We start from the raw sequence: 26,296 nt of genomic DNA, 5'->3' as shown, positions 1-26,296 counted from the left end.
AGGCGCTCCGTTTACAAGTCCAAACAAGGTGACATATTTGTGAACTTTGTCTAAAGGAGGGCCGCTTCATTCGGGAGGGATGACGTGGTTTCAGTTGCAGCTCGGTGGGACGTAATTGGCAGGAAGGCTCACTTTTGCTGCCAAGGCCTTTTTTCTTTTTTTTCTCGAAAGACAAATTGTAGCGAATGAAAGAACCTGCCATCGGGGTGTCGGCGAAAGTATTCAGAAATATTAGCGAGGAAAGAGTAAAGTCTGTGTTAAATATGTGTATCCTCCATGCGCATTTCTCATTTCCACCCCTTCGCCCCCCTCTTCATTTCTTTGCCGTATGCTTTCCGTCCTCCCACTAATCCATCCATCGTGCATCTGTAATTCATCACTTTGCACCATCAATAATATCCCCTACATACGTTCCTTTCCCTCTCCATCATCAATCCTCACAAACGTCCATCCACACGTCAATCTCGTCGTCTGTTTCCCTCTCTCTCAATCCCGTCCACTCATCTATCTTGCGTCCCCCCCCTCCTCTCCCTTCAGCTCCTCGGGCTCCGGCGGTGTCGGCGACCGGGTCCTGGCTCAGCTCCTGACAGAGATGGACGGCATCGAGCAGCTCCGGGACGTCACCGTGCTGGCCGCCACCAACCGGCCCGACATGATCGATAAGGTAAACAGACGCCGGCCCGCCGCCCTCTTTATCTCCCCTTCCTCCTCTTTGGTCCCTGATTGATCAGGTTGAGGAGATGTTGTGTGTTTGCCTCCCTTGTCTCCTCCTCTCCCTCCCTTCCTCTGTTCTACATGATTGATAAGGTCAGAGGTCGCCTGCTCCGGTCCGTCTTCTTCGGACTCTCTCTTTGGATCCTGTCACCGCGTTGTGTTCGGTGCGGTTGAGTTCGATGCCACAGCGTTGGCACAACTTGTTTTTGATTTAGTTTTGAGTTATTTTTGAGCTTATGCTCCTTTTTAGTTTTGGCTTGTCGTGACTGAGATGGAAATGGAGATGTGGCTGTTTCCATTTGAGGACGCAACAGTGCAATTCATGCTTCCCAGACAATTAACCCCGATGGGTTTTATTGATCCTCTGACTCTGACCATGAGGTTGACATGCATATTTTTGAGTAACGTGTCTCAACAACAAATTCTATGGATTGCCATGACATTTGTTTCTGACGTTAAAGACCTGCAAATACCTGTAAAACTAATGACCCATCAGTCTCAGCTGCACTTTGTGTTTAAATGCTAATTAACTAAAGTTAGCATGCTAACACAATAAACCGACTTAGTTCAGGTTAGCATCAAGATTTTAGCCTTTTCACTGCGAACATGTTAGCATGCTGACCAGACAACAACCTCCTGTGTCTGAAAAAAGAAGCCAATGCAGATGTGCTTTAACACTTGCATTCTCTCTACTGACCACCAGGGGGCGACTCCTCTGGTTGTATAGAAGTCTATGCTTCATGTGTTAAAGCTGCATTATCTCTACTGACCACCAGGGGGTGACTCCTCTGGTTGTATAGAAGTCTATATAAATGACTCTACTTCTCTTGATGTATTCCCTCAGTAAACATTGTAAACATGAGTTTATGTCTCAATCTCTAGTTTCAAGTCTTCTTCAATACAGCATGATGTTCATTTAGTAAAGTATGGTCATTTAGAGTCAAACAGACCATAAATGTACAGATGCATTGGTGATTGACGGGTCGCTGCCACAGTGTTGTGCGGTTTCGTTTTACAGCTTTAACCCTTTCATCGTGTGTTAACAGTTCATGAAAGTTTAGTTATGTCTTAGTGTTTGTTTGTACTTAGCTCCACCCTCTTGTGTCACCTCTGGTTGCAAAAAAAACAAGATGGCGCCGGCCAAAATGCCAAACTCAAGGCTTCAAACCCGTAGTCCACAAACCAATGGGTGACTACTTCCACTTGTTATAAATTGTCCGTGATTCAGATGTTATGCATTTAGCTCAAAACACTGCGTTTGATGAACATCTCACATCTCATGTTCAGGTTCTTCGTCCATTTTACATGCACAACAGGTGGAAGTAAAACATCTTTCTTCTTCCTTTTCTTCCCTTTCTTCCCCCCCCCCCCCCCCCATTTTCTATTTTCTACCCTTTTATCTCCCTCTTTTCCTCTTCCTATCCACAAAAGCTTTTCTTTGGTCTCTTATCCAGCCATCTCCGTCCTAATGAAATTTCCTGAGTGCTGATCAAAGAAGGAGTCTGTGCCTTGTCAAGAAGGACACAGGAAAGGAGAATGTCGCGGTGCTTCTTAAGCTGCTTCTGAGGCAGCCGCCTGTCTCTGTCTTTCTTCCTCTTCCACTTTGAATATACTTTTGTACCTCCGCTGCTGTAGAGCCGTGTTTTTATTCTGAATCGGCACATCCGCCATTAAAAGACAGCACTACTAATTAACGATTTTACTTAAAAAGCGATTCTGGGAATCCTCTTCGTCATGTTTTTTTGTCCATCGTGATTATCGGTCATGAAAGCATTTTACTCACACGTATAATAGAGATGAGGAAAACTAAAGCAAAGGAGCTTTTCCAGCGTTCTGTATATCTGACAAAATGTTTGGGACGGCTTCTGTTGCACTACAATTTGTGAGAAGTCAGAAGTGTGCACTTTTTACCCCAATTTTAAAGCATTTCAAAGTCAGAATTTACTTGTTATACTTAATCTTGCGAGGTTGAGTCAAAGTGAGGGATTCTTGCATCCAAATTTCCCTTTTTAGCCGTTTACAACAACGTGTTTCCCATTCAAACTCGAGATGCTCCGATACTGATGCCGGACATCGGTCCCACACGGACTCAAACAGCTGGATCGGGTGTCGGCGACAGGAGGCCAATCTGGTATTGGACAATATCTACAGCCCAGGTGTTTCTATCAGTCCTGGGACGGGGAAAAAATGTGTGTCCCTAGTTTCACACATCAGATTACTGCAGAAAGCCGACTGTAATCCAGTGATGTAATCCAGCATGTCAATGCACTGATGAGCTATGCGCTCCCGTATCTAATCATCTCATATTTTTGAGCTGTTGATTAACTATTTTCAATGAGAGAATGTAACCTGAAATGGATGTTTTTGTCCTTTTTTTAGTCACTGGCCTCTCCCTTACACTTCCATTAATTCCCTGCAAAACATCATTACATGTATTTGTATCCACAATTATGACGTATGTCAACGAAGAAAAGAGCAAAAAGTGACCGCACATCTGCAGTTGTTTTATGTAAACTGTTCATTTCTCAATGCAAATCTATCAGTACTTCTTGGCGAAATCCTACACATCTATAATTTGGGTAACCCCCAAAACAGTCCACCATTTCTAACCCACTTGAGGAGACTTGATTCATCGCTGCGGTGGGGGAATGACAGCAACTTCCTCCACCTCTGCAACTGGTTGCTGTCTCATTTCAAACTGAGAAGGGAAAAGATGCATAAAGAGAGAGAGGGAGAGAAAGAAACTCCTAACAGTAGGAGGGGGTCTAGCCCCTGGGTTGACAGATGGGGAAACCCCAGGCATCCTTCCACAGCCTCCCTCTCAGGAAGTGGTCTCCCGGGCAGCTGAGAAATCTGATTACCTCCTCCTGCCCCACTGTGTGTGTGTGTGTGTGTGTGTGTGTGTGTGTGTGTGTGTGTGTGTGTGTGTGTGTGTGTGTGTGTGTGTGTGTGTGTGTGTGGGGGGGTAGGGGGGGGGTTAGCAAGTCATTTAAATTAAGAACCTATAACATACATTGGGGACGGAAGCTGCTAAATGGACCGATAGCCACCCCCCCCCCCCCCCCCCCCCCCCCCCCCCCCCCCCCCTCCCCCCTTGAGGTTTGAGCACCCTGCCAGCCTCCATCGACTGTCGGTTCACACAGCAGATAGGGGGCGGGGCATTACCATACCAATGGCAGGATATGATGGGACAAATGAAGATTAATGGGACGCCGGGGTGTCAATGAAGTCATTGTCGGCTCCTGGGGGCCTCAGCTGTCTGATGGGACAGAGTGGGAGGGATGGAGAGAAAGTGGCGTTGACTTTAGTTTGAAGGGAGCAGGCCTGATGTCTGTCAGCTGCAGGTCGTTTTTTTTTTTTTTTTTGCATCCTCTGATTTGTACTCTGCAGCCGTTTTTTTATATAAACTAAAGGGCGTATTAATACCTGTATAACCGAGACATCCTGTCCTGCAGGCACGCAAAGTCCTCCGGCTTCCTCTGGCCTTTGTATCGCATCGGTGACAAACATGACCGGGTAGCTGAATCACATCCTCACCAACGGATAACGAATAACAAAAGATTGCTTCTTTTTTTTTATTTTTTTTTTTAACACAAGCACACAAAAGTCCCGCGGCTTCCTCTTGTCTTTGTATCACTCTCGTTAATTCAAAAGTGCAGACGAACCAGAATAATCTGTTCTTGTGCCAAACACACACACACACACACACACACACACACACACACACACACACATACACACACATACAAACACACACACCCATTGGCCTCATTAACTTCTACAGCATCATCTTCTACTGCAGATCTAATGGCATATACAATGCTAGTTTAGTCCATTCCTCTATATGATGACATGTCACCAAACCCCCCTAACCCCCACACACACACCTTTTAAAAAAAAAAAAAAAAAAAAAAAGCATCTTACACTTCCTCTTTCCTTTGTATTGCGCCAATCAGCCAAGCCCACCTCTGACCCCCGTGGTGATTGATTAGCACCACTGGGGATATTTATCCAGCCGGTTCAGGAGGAAGAACCCCTGTCACTCTGTTTGTCGAGCAGCTGTCCATCCAACACTCAGATGTCGCTTTTTTTTTTTTTTTTTACCATTTGTAGTTTGTCCAAAAAACACTTTCTGACTCTTTTTGTTTCTGTTGGTGGTTTATTCCTTAGCTTGTTTTTTCACTGAATAGCCTATTTATTTATTTATTTATTTACCCAAGTGTGCTATCAGGAGGAGAAGATTACAAGCAGATGGGCTTTTTGTTGAGGAGCACAAGTTCCCAACTGGGCTCTTATCAGATCAACAAAACAAAACCGAGGCCCCAGAGTTAGAGTTAAAAAGACTCTTGTGGTATTTCATGAATAAAAGTCTATATACATTTCCAATAAGGAAAAGAACAGAAGATGCATTGATGGACAACAGCTATTCGGTGACATTGCTTGTTTAGTTTTTTGACAGACATCCCAGCTAGATTTAGATAGATTTAGTTAAAAAATATGTAGAACACAGGAACGTGGACTCCACATTTGAGAACGACTCCCTATGTGGCTAATTGGCAAGTATTAGCATGCTAACCTGCTAAACTAAAATGATGACTAGTTAGCATTATATCCACTCAAAGGAAGGGTTCGGATTTATTTTTTTGAAGTGGGGTTGTATGAGCTTTTTAGATATTAGTTCAGATTTTATTTTATTTATTTTATTTTTTTTGGTGAATAAAATAGGTTTTGCTGCCACTTTAAACTGCATCCGGTGTCCTCCTCGCTGGTGGAGACAACTGAACATTGGGCTTATGATCTTAAATACCTGAAGATGTGGTTGAGGAAATAATAAAATGAGCAACGTTATTAATCTCCTGATCATTTCAGCAAAGCTATTTTTATTTAGTTGTTCAGCCGTTGTTTTTAAACCACCATTTTGTTGGTTAGGTTTAACTCAACCGTGATCACATGAAGTGCTCTCGCTATTTGTTAACGTAGATATTATAATTATGATGACAAATAATGTCCCGACTGGCATGAGCACAGTCGAACTCCCACTTAGAAATGTCCTCTTTTCCAGTGCGCCATACTGACACGTGGGTGTCACATGACGGCTCTTCAGGTGTGTGGCTAAGTGGTTAGCATGCCCGTCTTTCGATCAGAGGGTTGGTGGTTCGCGCCCCGGCTCTGCTAGTCCCTGTCGTTGTGTCTACGGTGTATAGAGCAAACATGTAAGTCGCTTTGGATAGAAGCGTCAGCTAAATGAAATGTTATGTAATGTGTGTTGCCACGTTGGAACAATGACATCTTCCTCCCCGCGGATGCTGTTTGCCAGATAAATCCCTGAAGTTAGCTTTGCTCTAATTATACAATGTTGAAATTGCAAAAAAAATGGATGTAACCAACTGGCAAATTTAAACAGTGATTATTTCTGGCTCCAAATGATGAGCGACAGAAATTGAACCATTTCTTTGCTCGTCTGTAATTAGCCTCAACGCGGTTTTAAAGATGTAATTTTATAGAAAACCAAGCAATCCACCGCATTCATTCATCCTTTTTTTTAGTCTTAATATCTCATCATCCACCACTCAAGAATAACTTGTCCTTTCTCTCCACTCGTGTCTCACGCTTCTCCATTCTGATGCAAACCAGCCCCTATGCGCTGCAATGTGGCTTCTCACCAGAAGATGGCGCCAAACCAGACGTGGCTCAGTTCCTCTGACAGTTCTGATCAATGCTGACAATTCCTGCAGATTTAAAAGGCGTGACAGAATAAATACATAACGCTGAGAACCCGGCGGATGAAGTGAGAAACCTCTGCCTGAGGACAAAGTGTGCACTGAAAAGTGAGAGAAGGAGTTCAGATAAAAGGGACGACTAAACTGTCTTTGTGGTGCAGGCAGCAGCAGGAACCATAGCGCACTAAAAAGAGTTTTACCACATGAAAACGGGCGGGAGGAACCGAGTCGTCTTTAATATTCTCGCATTCACGGCGGCTCCGCGGCCATTAGGTCGATCTTTTCCAATTTTTTTTTTTGCATGATGTAGGGCACTGAAACACGAGGCCTCGTGAGATGTTTTACGAGCCGTCCAGTCACACGTGCCGCTGTTGTAACTGCAACATTTGACTAATTCATATCCACTATTTCTTCTAAGCTGTAACTCTGTGTACGTGACTGCAGTGCGTCTCGCTCCGAGTCACGAGCCAAGACCATGTTTGATAAAGCTGCTTGAATCCAAAGAGTCCGTTGCGGCCTACTTGGGCTTCATCGGGCCGGTTTGAGCAGCCCGAACATCTGCCAGTGTTTTCCGAGCCGGTCTGGACGTTTGCTAATTGTAATCACAGTCTAATTCCACCAGACTGTAATTAGTGGGCCGCTTGGTAAATATTCAGGGATAAGCTAAGTGGACCTTTTGATTTTTTTTTTTTTTTTTGTCAATGTGTGTGTGTTTTGCATGCTGGCGTCCCAGCTGTAATCAGCGGTGTTTTTGTGAATGATTTATGTTTTTATCACCCGCCTGGCGAACCAGAATGGTCGCTTTTTCCAACCTCACGACTGTTGAGAAAGCGACAAATAAGAGTCATAAAATCACGTGAAAGCTAACGCAACGAATAGTTCCAGGTGGACGAAGCTGCAGATTATTCTTTAAGAATCATTGTTTGATCGATTTGAATGTCGAGTGGTGGAAAAATGCCGCAACTTTTCCACGACCGGCGTCTTCGCACTGCTTCCTTTATCCGACAGACCGTCTCAAAGTGGTAGTCTCAAGCAAAGTGATCCAAGTGTGTGTGTGTGTGTGTGTGTGTGTGTGTGTGTGTGTGTGTGTGTGTGTGTTGGCTCACATGAATACCTCCTAATTCCTACCCCCATAAAGGCCCTAAGTGAAGAAAGCCTCCCATGAACACTCAAAACATTTCCGTCTTTGTTATTCGGGCCTCACACGAGGGCATCGGGAGGATCCTTAAAGTCTTTCGCTCCGTGAATGCCTTTTTTGTTTTGTTTTCCCTTTTCCTTTTTTTGTTGGCAGAAACCTCCACCTGAGCCGTGCCTCCACTCAACAGGAAGCCAACCCTCAGCCAAAAGAGCGGCTGTAAGCCATGCCAGTCAAAACAGGCCGTATTTTATTTTGTGTTGGACTGACGTTATCATCTCCCGAGCTTTGCTCTGCTCTCTCGTGACGAGCCAAGCATGATGGAATCTCTATTGGTGCTGTCTTAAAGGATTAGAGCTTATTCTCATATTTTTTATTTTTTTCCTGACTGCACAGTTCTAAAATAGGGCCCCGCCGCCACGGTACAGGGCGTCCTGCCGAAGCCGTTGATGCGATCCACGAACTCTTCAGGGTCTAAACCCGCTGGTCTTTTTGAGCAGTTTTCTTCGAGGGGTCGAGTTCCCGATATCGACCGCGAGCTGCAGCTCTCTGTTCTGTTCTCTCACCGTCCTGTTTTCAGAGTGTTTAAAGTATTTCCTGCCCTGGCTGTGTTTCTATGATGCAGTAATTAGAAGGCAGAGTGAGAGTTTTGGCTTGTGGCTTAGAAGCTACAGTGGCAAAAGAAAACAAAAAGTGTGCGTGCGTGCGTGCGTGCGTGCGTGCGTGCGTGCGTGCGTGCGTGCGTGCGTGCGTGCGCGTGTGTGTGTGTCTTTGCAAGCCAGTAATGGGATACCACCTGGGGATGGATGAGCTCTGGGAAGCTGTGTGCATGTGTGTTTGTGAGCATTGGGGGAGTAGGATCCCCAGGCAAGTATCAAACTTCAAGGGCTGTATTAGTATCCGCTTACACATGTGTGCATGCAAGTATACCGCCACAAAAAACAGAAGAAAAAAAGCCTAAAATTCGACCAGACGCCGGGGAAAAAAACCCAACCTTTGCAAAGTCTAACTCTGGCCACAAAAAAGATTGAAATAAACTTGATGAAGTTAGTGCAGTAATTCCTATTAGGATGCATTATGTTATGCACGGGTCTGTCAGAAATCCATGTTAAGCAAACAAACCAAGGCCGTTTCCGTGAGAGAAAAGTGATGCGTGCATCCGCCCCGCGATGCGGATCCGCTCCCAGTTTTAATGGGTTCTTCTCCCTCGGCCCGTGCTGTACGCCCATCAGAATCAAAGCCTGAATCTTTTCTGTGATCCTGCTGGCGGACGAACAAACCGAACCGATAACATAACCCCGGAGGTAGAAAATGGAAGGAGAAGAAAATGAAGATATGGAAAGGAACTACTAGTGTTTGTCGCTGGTGATGAAGGTAGTTTTTAGTTTTAGTTTGAATCATTAGTGTGTCTGTCTCTTTACAAAGTGCTCTCTGTGCTGAAGAAGCATAACTTGCCGTTTTATGAATCAAACGACGATCTGCATCTCCGGCAGCTACTCCTCTGTTTTGGTGAGCTAGAGAGAGAAAGACATGAGGATGGTGTAGGGAGGTGTGTGTGTGTGTTGGGGGTGGTGGTGAAGAGGAGATGAGGGAGGGATAGGGAGGAAATGAGGGCTCTTTGTGCTCTGCTACCTGGCAGACATCTCCAGCATGTGTCGTCTTGCCTCTTGGCAAGCCGAGACCACCGGCGCCCTTGGAATGCTCTCAGTTCAGGAAATCTCGTTTATTCTCACAAATGCTTCTCGTAGCCCCCCCTCCTCCCCCTCCCCCTCCCCCCCCTCCTCTACTGCTCCAGAGCCAGTATATTTTACTCTTTTTACGCCTCAGTCTTTATTGCCCTTTATTTTATTGCCTTTCTCTATATATCTTTTGTCCTCCTTCTATTAGTCTCTTTGTCTTCCTCTTCAGGTTGTCCTGTTTTAATAAAATGATTGTGGGCAACGTGACCAATATGAGCACATATGATGTAACACCCCTAACGTGCACAATACGTGCACAGTGGTCTCCCGTACATCGTGGCTAAATCGCTGTATATTCCAGCTCCAGATGCTAAATAACAATGTTTTGCCTTCAAGTGCTACTGTACGGGTTAGAGGTTATTTCAAATAGAAATAAACTATTTTAACAACAGATATGTTACAGACGCAGTAAACTGTTGGGTGCTCTTTTTTAACCCCTCCCTTCAGGTTAAAACTGTCAGTGCTGTTGCTCTTGTTGGAAACATGTCGGCTGCTAGCGGCCGGCTCAGAGGCAGCTGTAGTTGCTCCAATCACGCGGCGATTTAATAAGCAACGCTTGCAAAATCAATCACAAACTTTTACTTTTTTTTATTATTATTATCTGGGCACAAAAGGCAATGATTGCAGGTTCGGTTAGGCTGCAGAAGTTTCAATACCTTTTGGCACTGTTTGTTTCACAGTCTGCTGGCCCACTGTAAACCAGCAGGGATGTTGCATCCCCGACCGGTTAGTCTGGGAAATTGAACCAACAACCCTTCTGGTCAGGAGCTTGCTTATTTATCCTTTCGGCCACCACAGCCCGACCTCACGTCTCCACACACTGAACACTGTCAACGACTGTAGATTGCAGATGCATTGAGCAAAACGATGCTTTGTATCGGTGCTGATTCCATCTTCTGATGGATGCGTTCCAGAGTGTGTTGTTGTTGTTGTTGATGACACCTAGCTAACCATCCAGCTCCCCGGTTAGCATTCTGCCACGCTGTCGTAACTGCAACACGAACACTATTTCTACTGTTTGCTTCTTTGGGGAGAAATGAAATAATTGCCGCAGTAATAACTTTCCAGAGTTGTAAAATCCTGCCTCTGAGTATTATACGGCACTGTGCTGTGTTTTGGCATCTGATAAGCCTTGAAGCTCATGAATCTGTTACTCAGACCGGCCTCCCCGGCTTGTGTTTCATGTCTCACGCGTACCTGAAACAACATGCCCCCTCCGAAACGCACGGACCAAACACAGCGCCCAGGCATGCGAGGTTCATGGGAAAGGTTCCCAATTTGGAGAAAAAACGGCCCCAGTAGCTCGGTTGTTGTAGAATATGCTGACACCAATGTGACGTAATCTTTGAAATGCGTTTTTACCACAGAGATGAAGTACAAACAGTACGAAGGCATAAGAATAAAGAGAACAGCAAAACCAGTCATTTAGTTAACCCACAAAATAAACTGCTCAGTTTCACCCAATCAAGTAATATTGCTTTGATTGTATGTGAATCAAATGTTCCTCATTTCTTGCAGATGTCATGTGACAAATACATCAACATAGACTTCTCGTTTCACGTGAGGCATTGAACAACGGTCTTCTGGGCTTTTACGGTCTTGTTCATGATTAAGTGGATTACATGCTATTCGATTTCGTGGGATTTCTACGAATTAGAGCGCCTTATTTTTCGTAGCTATGAACGCTGGATGCTCCTGAAAATCCAAGATGGCTACCCGTAATACAAGAAAGGAAAAAATGCTGGAACCCAGATATTTTTCGCAGCGTTGTGAAATAAATATTATTTTTTTTGTTCTTATTTTTACAATCATGGATGACCGGCGTTATTACTAGCGTGAGAACAAGTAATGTGACGCTAGTGTGCTAGCGTGCTAACTGCTGTGGATAAGCTGAGGCGACGTGAGACGCCTACCAGGCGGTAGGAAGGAGTCATCATTCAACACCATCAGGATACAGTCAGACCCACATGCAGAATAGAAGCTGGTAGGGGGCCAATTTGGGGGGGTGCGACAAATAATACCCCCTTTGTATGGTCCAAACATCCCCTGCTGAAGCTCCCTGAGCCCGGCTCTCTGCTCCGGGGATCCCAACACCACATTAAGAGCTGCTTACAAGTGGACAAGGTGTAAGTTTTGGGGGGATTTGAAACGGGAGTTGGAGGCGGAGGAGGTACGAGGTCTCCATCTTTTCTTCTTGTGATTAAAAAGGTTGTTTTTTTTTGCCGCATTCATGTCCGAGGCCGGGGGGGTAACTGTATCCCAACGTACATATTCGTCTTCATCGAGATTGAAGTTCCCCCGTTGAAGCTGAAATGAAATCCATCCGGCCTGGGCCCTTGTGAGGACGACCATGTGGCTGTCAGAGCAGGAGTTGTGTTTCCATGCCGCCGAGCTGGATGGAGACATCGCTGCTGGTTAAGGAGGTTCCTCTGGACATGAGGCCTTCAGCTGCTCTGAGGAACGATTAACATCAGACTACTGACTGCTTTACTGGTTATTTGACCAATTTATTCTAAAATAGTGGGATATAAATAAGAAGACTCCTTTTGATGATAGCCGATGACGACATTTGAGAAGCTGCAACCAGAAAGTGTTTCACTTTAAACGATAATCAGAATAACTGTTCTTCTTGTTGGTTTTTTGGAACCGGTGCAGTTTTATTTTTTATCTAAATACTCAAGTTCTGTCAGGATCTGTAGCGTCTCTCCTTTAGCTGGCAACTTTGCACATTGGCAACAAGGCAATGTGACTGTTGCAAAGATGTTGCTCTGAGAGCTAGAGACCGTGAATGCTTGACTTTATTATATCAATGAGGCGATTCGAAAGAATCTTCTTTACTTTGGTTCAGGCTGATTTAATTGGGATCCAGTCGCGCAAAATCCTCCATGACTTTGCGTGTCTCGACTACGCCGCCATCTTTGCTTCCAATCCTCCCAAAATGCGGCATTTTTAAAAGACGAGCGCGGCGACCGGCCCATCTCCTTTTTTTTTTGATAGCTGAAACGATCTAGCTGATGACTTTGAGGGGAACATTTTTTAGAAGGTCAGGTGGAGTCACGACACTGAAGTGAGTCAGAACCACGTCCTTTGAGGCCCGGCGTCGCCGCCCTGCTGGAAGGACCTGGCAGATGCATCGGAAAGAGGTTGACAGGGCAGTGTCACTCCGTTTCCTCTTTTGCAGGCTCCGCTTGATGAATGACCGTGTGAAAGGCTGTTTCATAGGTGTGTGTGTGTGTGTGTGTGTGTGTGTGTGTGTGTGTGTGTGTGTGTGTGTGTTGCAGAAAAAGGGTACAAGCGCTTTTTTTACCCTCTGCATGTCATCTCTGAAGTCAGAGTAATTTATGGATGTCAGGAAGTCCCCAGAAGCGCTCTCATGCCAAAAAAAAAAGAGAAGAAACCTTGACTCGGGTCGGGATGTGGGGAGGGGGGAGGGGTTGAGAGAGAGTCCCCACACCCACGAAAAAAACGCTCTCATGTATTTCTTGTGTCAAAGGGCCACGGGGAGGTCCCGTCCTAAATCCTGTTGCCTGAGAAATGAAAGAATTCCAAGAGGCTGCCTCGTCCACTGTCCTCCGGGCCAGACCCCAGAACTAATCTCTTTCATCTCCTCTTCTTGCTGGTGGAGGGGGTGGGGTGGGGGATGCTGCTGCTACAGTCTCTTCCTCCTCTTCCCCCTCTTCCTCCTCCTCTGGGATCGTTGCTTGTCGAGCGGATCGCCTCAGGGAGATGTGGCCTCCTCTTCTATCGCTCCTTCCCTCTTTGCTGTGTAACCTCTCTCTCCCTCCACTAAGCCTTCTCCCTCCCTCCTCCTCCTCCCTCCCCGGGCCTCTGAGCTGGACTGCCTTCCCTTTTGGCTTTCCCCTCTTCCTTCCTTCCTCAGCTCCTCCACTAATAGCTCCCCTGTTCCTGACTGGTCGGGGGGGGGGGCTGCCAGTTGAGCGGTCACTCGTGGAAGATTCATTCGCGACGGCGTAATTGTAAACAGACGGAGCGAGCGAGGGAGGAACGCCGGAGCATTAAACTACAGAGAGCAGAATGGAGGAACTCTCTGCACCAGTCTCTTGACTTGGACTCCTCCTTCACCTCCTTTTCCTCTCTCTCTCTCCCGTATCTCCATCACCCCATATTTTCTGCTCCTCATAATTCAGGGACTGCTTACGACATCAACGTCTTGTTTCCCCGCTAAATGCGATGAGGGCGTCACCCAAATGACGTCCTCCGATGCTTGAATAGAGCCGCGCTGCACGCGCTCGCTTCGTGGTTTCTCTCTCCAGAAATGGAGCCACGTGTTTTGTGGCGTTTTTTTTTTTTTTCTTTCGCAGTTCGTTCCAGCTCCAGGAGGATGCGTGCACACGGTCGCACCAATGAAACCGAGTTCCCCTGAAACGAACGCGCACCGAACGGAGATCCCAGAGACTTTTACAGTTAGCTTTGTCGTGGATGTTGAGTAATAAGTGATGCATTTAAAGACGAAGCTGTTGGAAAGGTTGCGCAATGTTGGCTTTCAGTGTGCATTCAAACAAATTTGCATTTTCGTGCAATCGGCTTCATATTTTAAGTGTCGGAAACGGCAGATCAGAGGTCAGATCCAGCAGCCTCTCTTATCAATGATCACAAGTAGTGGAGGCTGCAGAACTCTGATGAAGAAAAAACTAATCCCACATGAATTGAGTGATTTAGTAGAGTTATACTTTTAGTAAAAAACCCATTACATCCCATTAATTTTTGTGATTTTATTATTATTTTTCAGTTTCAACTCGGCCTTTTCACCGCTGTGAGGAGATTGTGACTTCTATGTGGGAGTAAATGTCTTCAAGTTGCCCCAGTAACAAGGACATGTGTTTGTTGGCTGGTGGAAACAGTAAACATGAGAGAGGATGACCGTGTGAGTGAGTGTGTGTGTGAGAGAGAGAGAATCCAGTAGTGCCGGGCAACCAGACCCGTCCCTGACTCCAGATGATTGCTCCTGCGAGCCGTCAGCAGCCGCCCGGTCTCCTTTCCCTGCTTTTATCTCCTCCTGTCCTCGTTTTTTTTTGTGATTCTGTATTTTTTTTCTTTCTTCCCTTTTCCTTTCCCACACTTATCTCTCCGGCATTCTCAAAGTCCAGCAGCAGTTGTTTGGAGGGGGTGAAACAATCTCATTGGTGTTATCAATCCAACCATGTTTTGCAGCCCAGCAGTGCATCCCTCCTTTCGTCCGCTTCCATTTTTTATTTTTATTTTCCCGGCTTTTTTTTGTTTCAACTTTTTTCTCATCGGTGGAGCAACGGAGAGACGTCCGCCGCCGGCTTTACCTGCGTCCCGTTTCCGTGCTCGCACACCTCCAGTGGAAAGCTACATGGGAGTGTTTACTCATCTGCACTCTGACACAAAACCACTAAGAGACCACATACCCGGCTATAAACATGCCGCGGTAAGCTTCAGCTTTGTGATCTCCTGTGTGTTTTCACTCACAGTTAGCTTTTTGTTGTGTGCAATAAACATGACTCAGTTGTTAGGTCATGGGTAAACATTTGCCTTCAGATAATGTGCTTTCCACAAGCCATTATGAGGAGGGCTTATTGCATAGGCACAAAAAAAAAGACTGAATGAATGGAGCTTTATGTATTCTCTCAGAGTAAATTAATGTTCTGCATATGTACGAAGTTGACTCGGGACACAAAGTAATTGGCTTTTTCTTCATCGCCGGTATTTCGTTGCATTCTTGTAGACCATCGCTGCACAACCTAAAGTATCTGTCTCCTATTTTTAATGTTGTACGTCTACGGATCTGACCTTTGACCTCACAGCACCGGCAAATAAGAAAAAAAAACGAGGTTGACTTGTTCTCTGCACAGTTTCCCTTCAACGACGTTCACTCCGTGCCTTGATGACGGCGTGCGGTTTTCTCCGAGGACAAACAAAGCACACTAAATGCAGCGCGGCCAATTGGTACGGAGGCGGAAGGGAAGCGGAGAAAGAGAGAGAAACCAATTAGGAGACGGAAGCCACTAATTAAAAGCTGCATGCTCTACAGATTGCATCCATTTTATTTTCTTTAGCGACGGCCTGGGCCGTAATTTCAGAGCTCGCTTGTGCGCCAGTGCACATTCCAGGGCCGCTTGTGCACAGAGGAAGCACTGTCAGTCTGCCGCTTTCCCTTGTTGGTAGTTTGCTACGAAGAAAATGAAGCACAAACTGGGGGAATTTGGAAGACTTTTGAGAGACTCCACATCATTCAGAATAGCCGGGGAACCGTTCATTAGACGTTTTCAACCAGAGCCTGTTCGCAGAAATGTTTCCCCTTCCTGGATTAGGTTCCGTGGATCGCTGCCAATACATTTTGTGTGTGTGTGTGTGTTGTGAATCGGAGATTGCATTATGCTCGAGTGGTTTGGGTGGTTAACCAATACGCTTGCTTTGGAAAGCTGCAGGGAAACGTTGAGCACGTTGACCTGAGGAACGCCGCAAGGGTCGCTCCGAACACACAGGCTCACAAAAGGCCGGGGCCTGTAATAAGAAAAGAAAAAGAAAACCCGCTTCCAGGGTAATGGTGTTCATTTGGCAGAGTGACCCGGAGCACTTGTCTGTGTGCTCTTATTGTAAAATGAGGAAACACGAGGCATGTTCTTTCTTTTTTTTTTGTGGTCAGAGCAGACGGGCAACACTCCCAGAAATAGGTAACAAAGAGAGCCAAAGAATCACAAAACTTGTCGGATAGTTCCCCGCCAATGTTGCTATGTGATTAAAGAAGCTCTGTGCACGTTGTTTCAAACATAATGAACACCAAAATAAAGTCGGAGTGACATCAAATCTTATCAGGAAAAAAAAAAGGACCCTTCGTGTTTTATATAAAGCTCAACTTCCTAATTCTATTTCTCGCTCATTGTTTTATAGGTGGTTACCTAACGCCTCTTGGCAACTTTTCACCTCGAGCTGTTGTGTAACCAGTGTACATGAACCTGCATCACACACACACACACACACACACACACTCGATATCCAATTTGTGAAAAAATTGGATTTGTTGCAGATGTTTTGCAGTGTTTGAAATGGCCTTTTTTCTGTGATGCACCAGAAGTTAAAGCGAGGGAACTCGCAAACGCTCCAACTGTCAGATGCACAACAGACTCTTGTCTGCGTGACCCCGTGACCCCCGGGGGCCCAGAGCCACCAGATGCATCAGCAGTTGCCCCAATTCTGTCCCAATATGCGAGCGTATCCCGAGTCCTCTTGTCGTTGCTTCTTTCCCAGAAGTCACCGCTGCGATAAATACCCCCCCCGCCCCCCTCTTTAATGATGGAGAGAAAAGAAGAAGAAAAAGAGAGGAAGTAACTTAGACCTCTTCCCTTCCATTCCGTCTAATGGTTTTTCCAGAACCTCGAACGCTGAAGGCTGACCTTCCTTCTTCTACTGGATTTTTTCCTGTGCCCTACACCTTGGATTTCAGGAAATGTACAAAACAGGATAGCATAGCACAACATATTGCTTCTGTTTTCCTTTTTTTTGTTTTGTCTTGAGAGGCAAATACACTTGGGGGTCCAATGACGACATCAGCAGCCAAGGCTGCAGTGTTGTTCCTTTCTCTTTGTACAGGAGTCGTGTCTGCAATGGTACTCCAGTCTCGTTCTTCATATTGTGATTGTTCAGCAAGACCCAAACAATTTCAATTTGAAGCTTAAGTACGTTTAGATTATAGTCATTGAAAAGCAGTTGTATGCAACCTAAACAACAGCAACAAAAATACTTTTTTTTTAATGAAAAGCAAGGGTGCAAACAGGCCTTGCGTTGCGTTGCGTGGCAGTCGTGTCCAAAGCAGCCAGCAACTGTCCCCCAAGTGGGATGTGATCTGAATGCCGACGGCCCCCGAGCCCCCTGGGTAATTAGAGGGCAGAAGGCCCTTTATTTGCCTTCCAGGCCGGCGTGGGCTTTGCCACATTGTTCATGGGATGGGGCGCTGTTGAAAGCTTTGCACACAGAGGTGACTGTGTCCTCTTCCTGTTGTCAAAGTCACAGTTGCCCGTTGACGAGTTGCCTGATAATTATCACACCCGCGTTGCCGGCGGTATATCCTCTGACGTCTTTGGAAGAGTCTCCGATCGCACCGCGTTCTCGAAGTGTCGATTCCTAAATAAAAAGTCTATGAGTAGCCCTCCCTCTTTTTGTATCAGCCTGACTTTGTCCAGTACAAAGTGACTCCGCCATATAATCTACTTTTAGCCTCCAGTTCCCGGGTATTGCTAAGCGTGCGCCCGCGGCGATAAACACTTTAAAAAAAGCTGACGCAAAGCTTTCCCCCATTGCCGTCCTCTGTGTATTTTTAGTACGAATGTGTTTATTGGCGACTGCTGGTCGCGGCACCTGTCGCTATTTTTGGCGACACCATAACTGCGTTGCGACTCGCCCATTCTCTCTCTCTCCCTCCCCGTCCCTCCGTTCCTTACCATGTTTGCTTTCCTCGATTTTTTTTTTTTTTTTTTTTTCCCCCTCTCCACAATCAAGGGGGAATTATCTCTCTTCCGAAAAAAGAGGCAGCCCACTAATTTTAGATTGACTTGATTGAACCTGGAGGCCAAAGGGATCAAACCCACATCCGTTGAAAACCCAGGGATGCTAATTCTAACCATAACATCGCTAACATGTGTTTTGCTCTCCCCAAGCGCTGATTTGAGACCCGCTGGAAGCGGAGGACCATTCTTTCTTGTGGCATGTTTTGTGGGTATTGGCCCACCATGTGTATATTTATAGAGACCGGGTCATGACACAAGCACACGGACTGCTTGTTCTTTCTGAAGGACATGAAGCACTCCCTTCTCAACCGCTGGCTGTTTTTGTAAGTGTGAGCGGGGAGCCGTTCAATCGAGGCGTAATTGATTTCCAGGATGTTGAGCCTTCATTTGTTTCAATTAAATCCGTCAAGGAAACCTGGACACGAAAATCCTGTTTGCACAGCGGCAATCACACAGCCAATCACACCTTTAGCTGCTAACGCTTTGACGTTTATTGCAAATGTATCATTATGTCGGCCGTGGGCAACGTGAATACTCTACACATGCTTTTCCATCCAAGGACGGGCTCGATTAAATAATCATTAAAACTACATTTAGCAACAGCTAAACAGTCATTTTGAAGGATCCGATTTAAATTACACAGCATAGCTTCACATAGTCACATAGTTTTTCATATTGTTAGTTTATTAATGTTTCTCCAAAAATCTTTTAGTGTTCCTTTTGGCCTGTTTTTATGTATGCCGTACATTTTCTTTAGCCTTCGGTTATACAGGTCTTTTGGAATAATCTGTTTTCTTTCTGGGTTTTGTCTGTTTTTATGGATTAATTGATGGATTATCTGAATACATGCTGATTAAACTATTAAACAGTTCTGTTACTTAACACACAGGTTTGTTCTATGGTATTTAGTGGTATTTAGATAGTTGTGTTCCAGTCATGGTGTCCAAAACCTGCACGTCAAAGTCCGACGCCCCGGGCAGCCATCAAAACACTCACAGAGTATTCATTATTATTACTGGGCTTCTCCAGAAATCGTCACGGAGAGCGTAACGAATGGTCCGACTCCATCTTGGGTCGTCTTCAAAGGGAGGCCGGTAATGACAGCGTTGCTCGCGGGTTCGGCCCTGGGGGGGGGGGGCCCCGCTCTCGAGATGCTTAACTGTGGCTAACTACCAGACCAATTACTTACAAAGACGACCTTAGGAAGAGACACTCGATGCCGCTGCCGCAGGAACAATCCCAGATCCCCCCCACTGTCCACCCGACCCAAAGCCTGGTCCGCTGACGCCCTCGGGCCGCGCTCAGCTTTGTGTCGCCACTTTTCCTGTCAAGACTTTGTTATTGCCATCTTTTGGCTTGGGAAGGTGGCATTTTACAACGTGTTTATTGGTGGTGGTGGTGGTGAGGGGGGGGGGTTGACAAATAACATATTCAGGGACTTTCTTTTCTTCCCCTTTCTGTTTCATGGGAAATAAATTGGAGGAAGTCACTGTATGTAGCATGTGAAGTTTGAACTCCAAAGCTCAAGGGAAGGCGCTAGTTCACAGATGTGAAACGGCTAATGATACTCAAACATTCTCGTGTTTTCCTCAACGATGGAGCTCTGAAACGAGGATGTTTACCACAAAACTCATATTTCCAGTCGGCATGTCATGCACCACTCTGGGTTTCTTAGCTTGTATATTTAAGGTCATGCAGACGCCGGACTTTTTGGGCGCCTGCTTGTTTGCTTGCGGAGGCGCTACACAACAATGGCTGTTTGTGGATCGGCAAAGGCAGGAAGTGTACAGTATCCTTTCTGGAAAGTACACACAGCCCTGTCACTTCATTAGTCTTCCCCAGCGCGGCGGCGTGGGAGGGATTTAACACAATCATAGTCAATAAGGGAAGTGAACTAGCTCACAGGCTAGCATGCCATCCATCATTCTCCAAGCGCGCTGCCAAGTCGACGCAGACTCCCCGTGCAGTTGGGTCGAGTCCCGGCACTCCGAGTCTCATTCCTTGAGTCTTCTGCAATCCCCCCGGCTTAGTCCCCATCTGGCCAGCGGTTCCGTGCTAAAGCTGGGAGATGCGTAGGGCCTAATTCCTACACACTAAAGCATTACCGTCTGCCCATGGCCCACGGAGACAAGATGGTCGCCAGGTGTCTTCCTGTCTTCAAAGTGTCGGCGTCGTTAATCATGCCCCTCCCCCTCCACCGACCCTTCTGCGTCGCCTCACATGTGTTTTATTTTCCCTCGGCTCTCACCCCACACACACACACACACACACACACACACACACACACACTTACGTCTCTGCCTTCCTCTTTATTTTTGGACAGTCTGTCACCCAGCTGCATTTCCTGCGGGGTTTATGTACAGTTTGGGCCGGATTGGAACCACATTGGCAAAAAAAACACACAAAAAAACAGCGTGCCATCTTAATGAAGTCACTGAGATCCCAATGGGTGGGTGGGTGGTACGCAGGGGGATAATTGGAGAAGCTGTGCCGGCCCTGTGAAGGGCCAGAGGATACTGCGAACCCTCCCAGCCTGGCCTTTAGCCCCCAGCAGACGGCTGGTTCTCTCTAATGTGGCCACTTTTATTCTTGAAACCCCCGTCCTCGCCGATTCATCCACTCCTTCAAAGGCAAATGTATCTTTCATCTATCTTTGCTAATAGTATTAACGCAGCTCATGCTTGTGAACACAGCCTCCACAGCTGCAAGGCCTTAAACAGCTTCAGAGAAGAAGTGCTAGCAGCATTTTCTTTTTATTTCTTTTACCCCTCCCAGGACAGGGAGGGGTATTCATGTCTTTCAAACTGATGCCAAATATTTGCAGTTTACAAGCCCCGGCGATATTGCAAGGTACAAGTTATCTTTTTAACAAACAGGAAGTTTTGACCGCACGGTGAGATCGTAAAAAAACCCTTCTGCGTCAGCGTATCTGTTTGTGCCCGAGAACACTTTGTGATGCAAATAACCGGGAATCAGCAACGGCTTTGGGACTTCTGTCTGTTCTGTCCTGTCATAAAAGAGACGCACATCCTCTTTGTGAACTTTTTTGCGGCCGTTTGTGGTTCACGTCTAGGTTGCATCTCTTTTTCTTTTTTTTCTTTGTCTCGCTTATTTGGAAAGGCACATTGGATTTAATTTGGTATGTCGCCTGCCAAAGGCCCAGTTTGCATTAACAGTGCGGAGTGTGCACTCTCAACGCCCTCGCTGACGCAAAACCAAGTAGAAAAAGAGCTCTTTCCTCTGGAAATGCACCAGGGGGACTATTTCTGTCGTTTTAAACTGTTAAGGAGGGGATTGGGCCAGAGAAAGGGGGGGTGGGGGGGTGCTGGTGTTCAGTTTGTGAGCTGCAGACTGTTTCACGTGCCAGATCTGTAATGCGTTCCTCCGGGCTGGGAGCTGGCTGAACTCTGGGCCGTGGCGCTCCGGGAGAGGAAGTCCCAAGCCTGGGGAGTTTCAGACATCCTGTTTTTGGAGGGCCATCGGCCAGGACCAGGGCCGTTGCACGCCACCTGCAGCCGCGCATCACATCTGCCATTAGACCGGGGACAGCAGCCCGACGTCACGCACCTCCTGCATTTTGGCTCAAAATGGCTTCTCTTTGTCTCACTGTCTACCGCCCACCTTCCAAAAATCCAACCCCCATATATACAAAGTCAACTGTTGGACCACAACACTTCTTATTACCATCACTTTTCCTCTATATGCCCCTTATTTCTCTAATCTTGGACTGGCTTTTCCATTTCTCCTCGAAGAACATTATATCATTTTGAAGGAATGTGCGTTTGCAATGAGTCTAGGAATCGGTCCTTAAAAAGAGTGAGCGTGGAAGAGAAGAGCTGCCATGACATGTTACGTCCTGAGAAAATGTAGTGCGTGTGATTCCCCTCTTGAGTTGGAGTGAAGACGTCATGGTTTCATCCCGTGCAACACAAAGGTTGTGAATCATACTTTTCGGGGGATTTATCTGTCATGCATGCTCACGTTTAGTTTACACATGGTTTGCAATTGTGCGTAACGAGGGCCCACTACTCCAAGACTCGCACACCATTTGTTTGGATCCTACTTGGAATTTACACATCGTGGTATTCCCCCAAAGACGACGGGCCCAATTCATGCCTAATTTAACCACAATGCGCCTCCTTCCACCCACTGCTGCGACACAGTTGCTCGGCCTTCTCCCCGTTCTCAGTCCCGGGAGCCGAGGGGGCAGGAAGCTTGGTGGAGATAGCGCTCCCTCGGTTGTTGCTATTTAGGACAACAGGAAAGGGTTTGTGTCTGTCTCGACCGGCCCCTCCTCCTCCTTCCTTGATGGGCCGGGTCTGTTTATTCAAAGTCATTCTCACCAGTCCAGCTGCATTTCAGTCTCCACGGTCCAAATGGCCACCATGTGACCTTTTTTTTTCCGGGGCCATCAGCGGGGGAGGGGGCTTTTTCTCGACACCGGTCAGATTTACCGTAAGCGATGTTAACACAGAGCCATGCATGGCGACGCGTTTTTTTGATGTTTGGTTGTATTATCGTGGAAAAAGTCCACTCTGGTAGACTCTCCCACATGGAGTATGTACGCAAGCGATCGCAGAGGTGTCCTGGGACTGTGGGATACTCATCTGGCATCCTTTAACGGGCCTGAAAAGTCCTAAATGCTGTGGGGGCTCAACTCCTAACCCCAGGAAAACACCAATAGACCCTGTAGGCCAACTTCAAAGGGACCTGCACATCAAACGAACCCGAGCAGCATAGATGGTCAGCTGGGTTTAAAGAAAAAAGAAGCACGAACCCTCCCATTTGTCAGTCCAATGACTTGTATGCATTTTCTCCCCATTAAAACCGCTCAAAACGCCAAAAGGCCTGCGTGCGTTAGCGCTGAGCGCCGCCGTGCTCATGCGGAATATGAAACGCTACGTCATGAACAGAGCCCCCCCAAAAAAAGATAAAGAAAACATCCGTCTATCTGTTTTATTCTCTATCTTTTGCCCCCATTTATCTGCGTACAACCCCCCTTCACCCCCCCTTTTCTCATCACCCCCCTCTAACCCTGACGCTAGCTTGTCTGAGTGGCCTTTTGCCATGCATTCCTCCCTTCCCTGTTTGGCCTCTGTCTCAGGAAGTGGCCCAATTAGTGGATAAACACCATGGAGGAGATGGGGGAGGAGGGGGGAGGGGTTGGGCAACTCCCCCCTCACCTCATCCCCCACCGCCCGGCGTCTATGCCACTACTGTGTGTGCAGGAGAGATGGAGAGGAGCCGGGGGTCCATGGCGAGGTGGATGGAGCCTCCAGTTGGGGGTCGCAAACAAGTATGAATATGAATAATTCAAATTGAGTCATAATGAGGAAGACGATGCACACACGCCAATCACTCCAATCACTTTCAACAAACAAGTCAGTCAGGACTCATTAAGAGCCCGATGCTACACGATACTTCCAAGATTTTTTTTCTTTTCTTTAGCTGAGGTATTTTTCGGGTTTAAAACGAAAAAATTGTACTTGCTTTAACACGTCCAAGGCTTTTGTTTGACCTTTTTCCATTTCAAAATGACATATTTTTAATTGATGCAGTTTGATGCCTTCACATCTTTTAGTTTTTGGTTATTATTGAAGCAAACATTTGGGAAATGAGAGCTTTTGTGAATGCTTCTTGACTCTTTATTATCAAATGTCACCTAATATGTATTCATAGCTATACATTTGTTGTGTTTGCGTGGGTTTCCCCTCAGTACCCTTAACTGCGAGCATAAAAAGACAAAAAGACAATCATATATAACATTTAAAAAAACATCTGACCAAAAAAAACATAGAAATGCATCCCTGCTACTTTTTGGTGACAATATATATATTTTTTTTGTCAAAGCGGATTTCCAAAATGTAATTTGCCTTTCCGTTTCGATTACGCAATTCTTGGTCGGGTCTGCCTCAACATGGGAAACGTGGTTGCGGTTCAAACTCCCCACAGATTGAATAATGCAGACTGTCGACATCGTAGCCTCGGGACAGGAAATCTTGATCCTTAATTAGGTATGTTAATGATCAACTCAGACCACATATTTGACAGTAGTTTTCCTGTCAGGTTTTGATGTCGTTTGGAGAATCTTTTCCAAGCACCTCTGTGACATCATATATGATCACGCGGAGAATGAAAAACCTCATCGGGTTCATGAGCGCTTCTCCTCCCCTCAGATCGCACTGGAATGCTTTTTTGGCATTTAGTGAAGTGTGATTTACAGGTGACACGGACGTGCTGCATGTGTGCACATTGCTAAACTCAGGAAGCACTTAGTTTGACATATGACACTCCTGTGACCCCGAGCTAAGCACCGCCGAGTCTGCTGCTGAGCGGCGGACGACTCGGGACGCTTTTGGTGTTTAGAATCTTCTTTTTGAGTTTGAGCATCGTGAAACCAGATTGAAACAAGGCAGGCTACTGCACTACATGAACAAAGTCAACTTGTTTTTTACAAAATACTTGATGTGCATTAGAAATTAATATTTTATGTGTTTGGTTTTTACTTGTTTTAACTAAATAAGATATAATGGACTCTACAGTGACAATAACAGCGTTCCTGTGCGATCTATAAACCATACTATGGCTTTGTCTTGTCTGGTTATATCACTCAGACAACAGCTTGTAGAACATTATAGAAACAAGTTGATTTCTGTTGGAAAATAGGTTCATTATTTGTCCTGCATTGCCCACGTTTTCCACGGTGAGGTTTTTGCAAAAACTGTCACCGTCAGTGTGGATTGATCCTTTTGTTGTTGAAGGATTTAAGTTAAGGCTCCAGCTCTGAAACTTCCACTTTGAAATGTGGTCCAGAATCATATATACATACATACATATATATATTTTGACAACCCACTGAGCCGGCATGCCATCCAAATTGAATTAAAGCAGCACTTCGCTCCTCCGTCCCCTCTCTCTGACTAAACTCTGTAATTTGATTGACTGAGCCCCCTCCCCCCTCCTCCTCCCTTCCACTTTGCCGTATTACAGTTATTTCAACTAACAAATATGTCCTCTGCATTCCACCGCCGGCCGTGGCGGCACATGCCGCTCCGTTTTCCCCGAAACAGTCAGAAAACCAACGGTGCAATTACCGTCCCGATATGACCGAACGCAGTCGGAACTGATGGTTAGATAAACAAATGTTATCCGATGGGCTCGAATTATAGACGTATGGTCAAATTATATATGCATGGACTACCGTGGGTTTTCTCGCGGGGGCCGTATTTCAGTCGGGGTTTTGGATGCTGAATGTGCGTCGTTGCCGGCTTGTCTGACAAAATGTTTGCATTCTTATTGAGATAGCAGGAAAGAGGCCCTGTCGGGATATGTGTGTTCTGCTTTTCCCCCTGGTTGGTGGCTTTAAGGGTGTTTGTGGAGCAGAGCAGTCTACCATATGGCTGTCAGCGTGGATGAATTACTGGAGCGCTCCCTCTGAGAAGTACAGAGATGCAGAAAAGATAACTGGAAAAGCAGCCGCTGCTTTTCACACAGTGCACACCTTTCACGGAGGAGTTTTTTTTTGCCGAAGAACGACCATAGAGAGGAAAAAGCCCACTTAAAATCTGCTGCATAGATACAGGAGAACATGTCCGAAACAGCTCATAGTCAGCTTAATGGAATATTCTTACTCTGCAGGAGAAATGCAGTTTATTTCACGAAAGTGCACAGTCGGCGTAAATGGAGATATTAAAGTCAAGCAGGCACTTTAAAGTTGTTTTGCATGAATTCACGAGTGTGTCCACCATCGCCCACGGCACCGTGTGGCCTTCAGGGACGGAAGGAGGGAGGGTTAAAAAGAGAGAGAGGCGGTGTGTTTGAGGGTGTCGGTGAAGCAAAACAACCCACAGGATACAAGACAGTCGGTATTATATTATCTAAATTGCAAGAGCGCGAGGCTTGAAACAAGATCTCCCAAATTACACATCAGTGTTTGGTACATAAATAGTCATTTCCGCACTCAGACCAGAAAAAAAAAAAAAAAAAAGAATCATGCCTCCCACTGAAAATGGGATTCCTAGTTGTCAAGCCGAGCTATTTATGGTATGCACCACTTTCCACCCCTAAAATATCCACTCCTCTTTATTCTCTCTCTTGACAGACAGTAAAAACCACCTCAAATCGAACTGCGAGCCCAGATTAAGTTTGACAGGCAAATAGCGGCTCTTAAGGCTGCGATGCTGCGTCTGTTGTCATAGCATGGACTTGGAACCTCCTACACACACATTGTCGTCCACTCACTGAGAGATTTACGGGGCCTGAAGTGCAGTGTGTGTGTGTGTGTGTGTGGTGAGGGCCGCAGACACACAGAGGCAGGCCGGGCCCCGGGTTGGGGGCTCTGAAAAGGTTGTAGGTTATAAATACTTGACAGCGCAGTAAAGCTGTCACGGTCTTCCTGAAGCGAGCATGCGCCCACGTTTGAACGCACACTTGCGGGTATGCACGTTTGACACAATGCATCCTCAGGCCCCGCCTCCTCCTCTCTGGGTCCCTCCCCGT

The 26,296-nt window shown here is 46.3% G+C and overlaps 1 protein-coding gene across 1 annotated transcript in view; it reads left to right on the top strand.

The window, feature by feature from the left end:
• The window catches only part of afg2a (AFG2 AAA ATPase homolog A), a gene marked incomplete at its 5' end in the record, with an annotated part of 97,838 nt that overhangs the window by 31,337 nt on the left and 40,205 nt on the right, over positions 1–26,296 (top strand). The window contains one exon of the mRNA XM_079228262.1: positions 538–664. Within this exon, the coding sequence (XP_079084388.1) occupies positions 538–664 (127 nt within the window). The remainder of the gene's footprint in view (positions 1–537; positions 665–26,296) is intronic.

Source organism: Taurulus bubalis (assembly GCF_910589615.1).
Source record: "Taurulus bubalis genome assembly, chromosome: 13".
NCBI classification, from domain to species: domain Eukaryota; kingdom Metazoa; phylum Chordata; class Actinopteri; order Perciformes; family Cottidae; genus Taurulus; species Taurulus bubalis.
The sequence above is the reverse complement of the archived record's forward strand: the minus strand, read 5'-3'. Positions and strand labels throughout refer to the sequence as shown.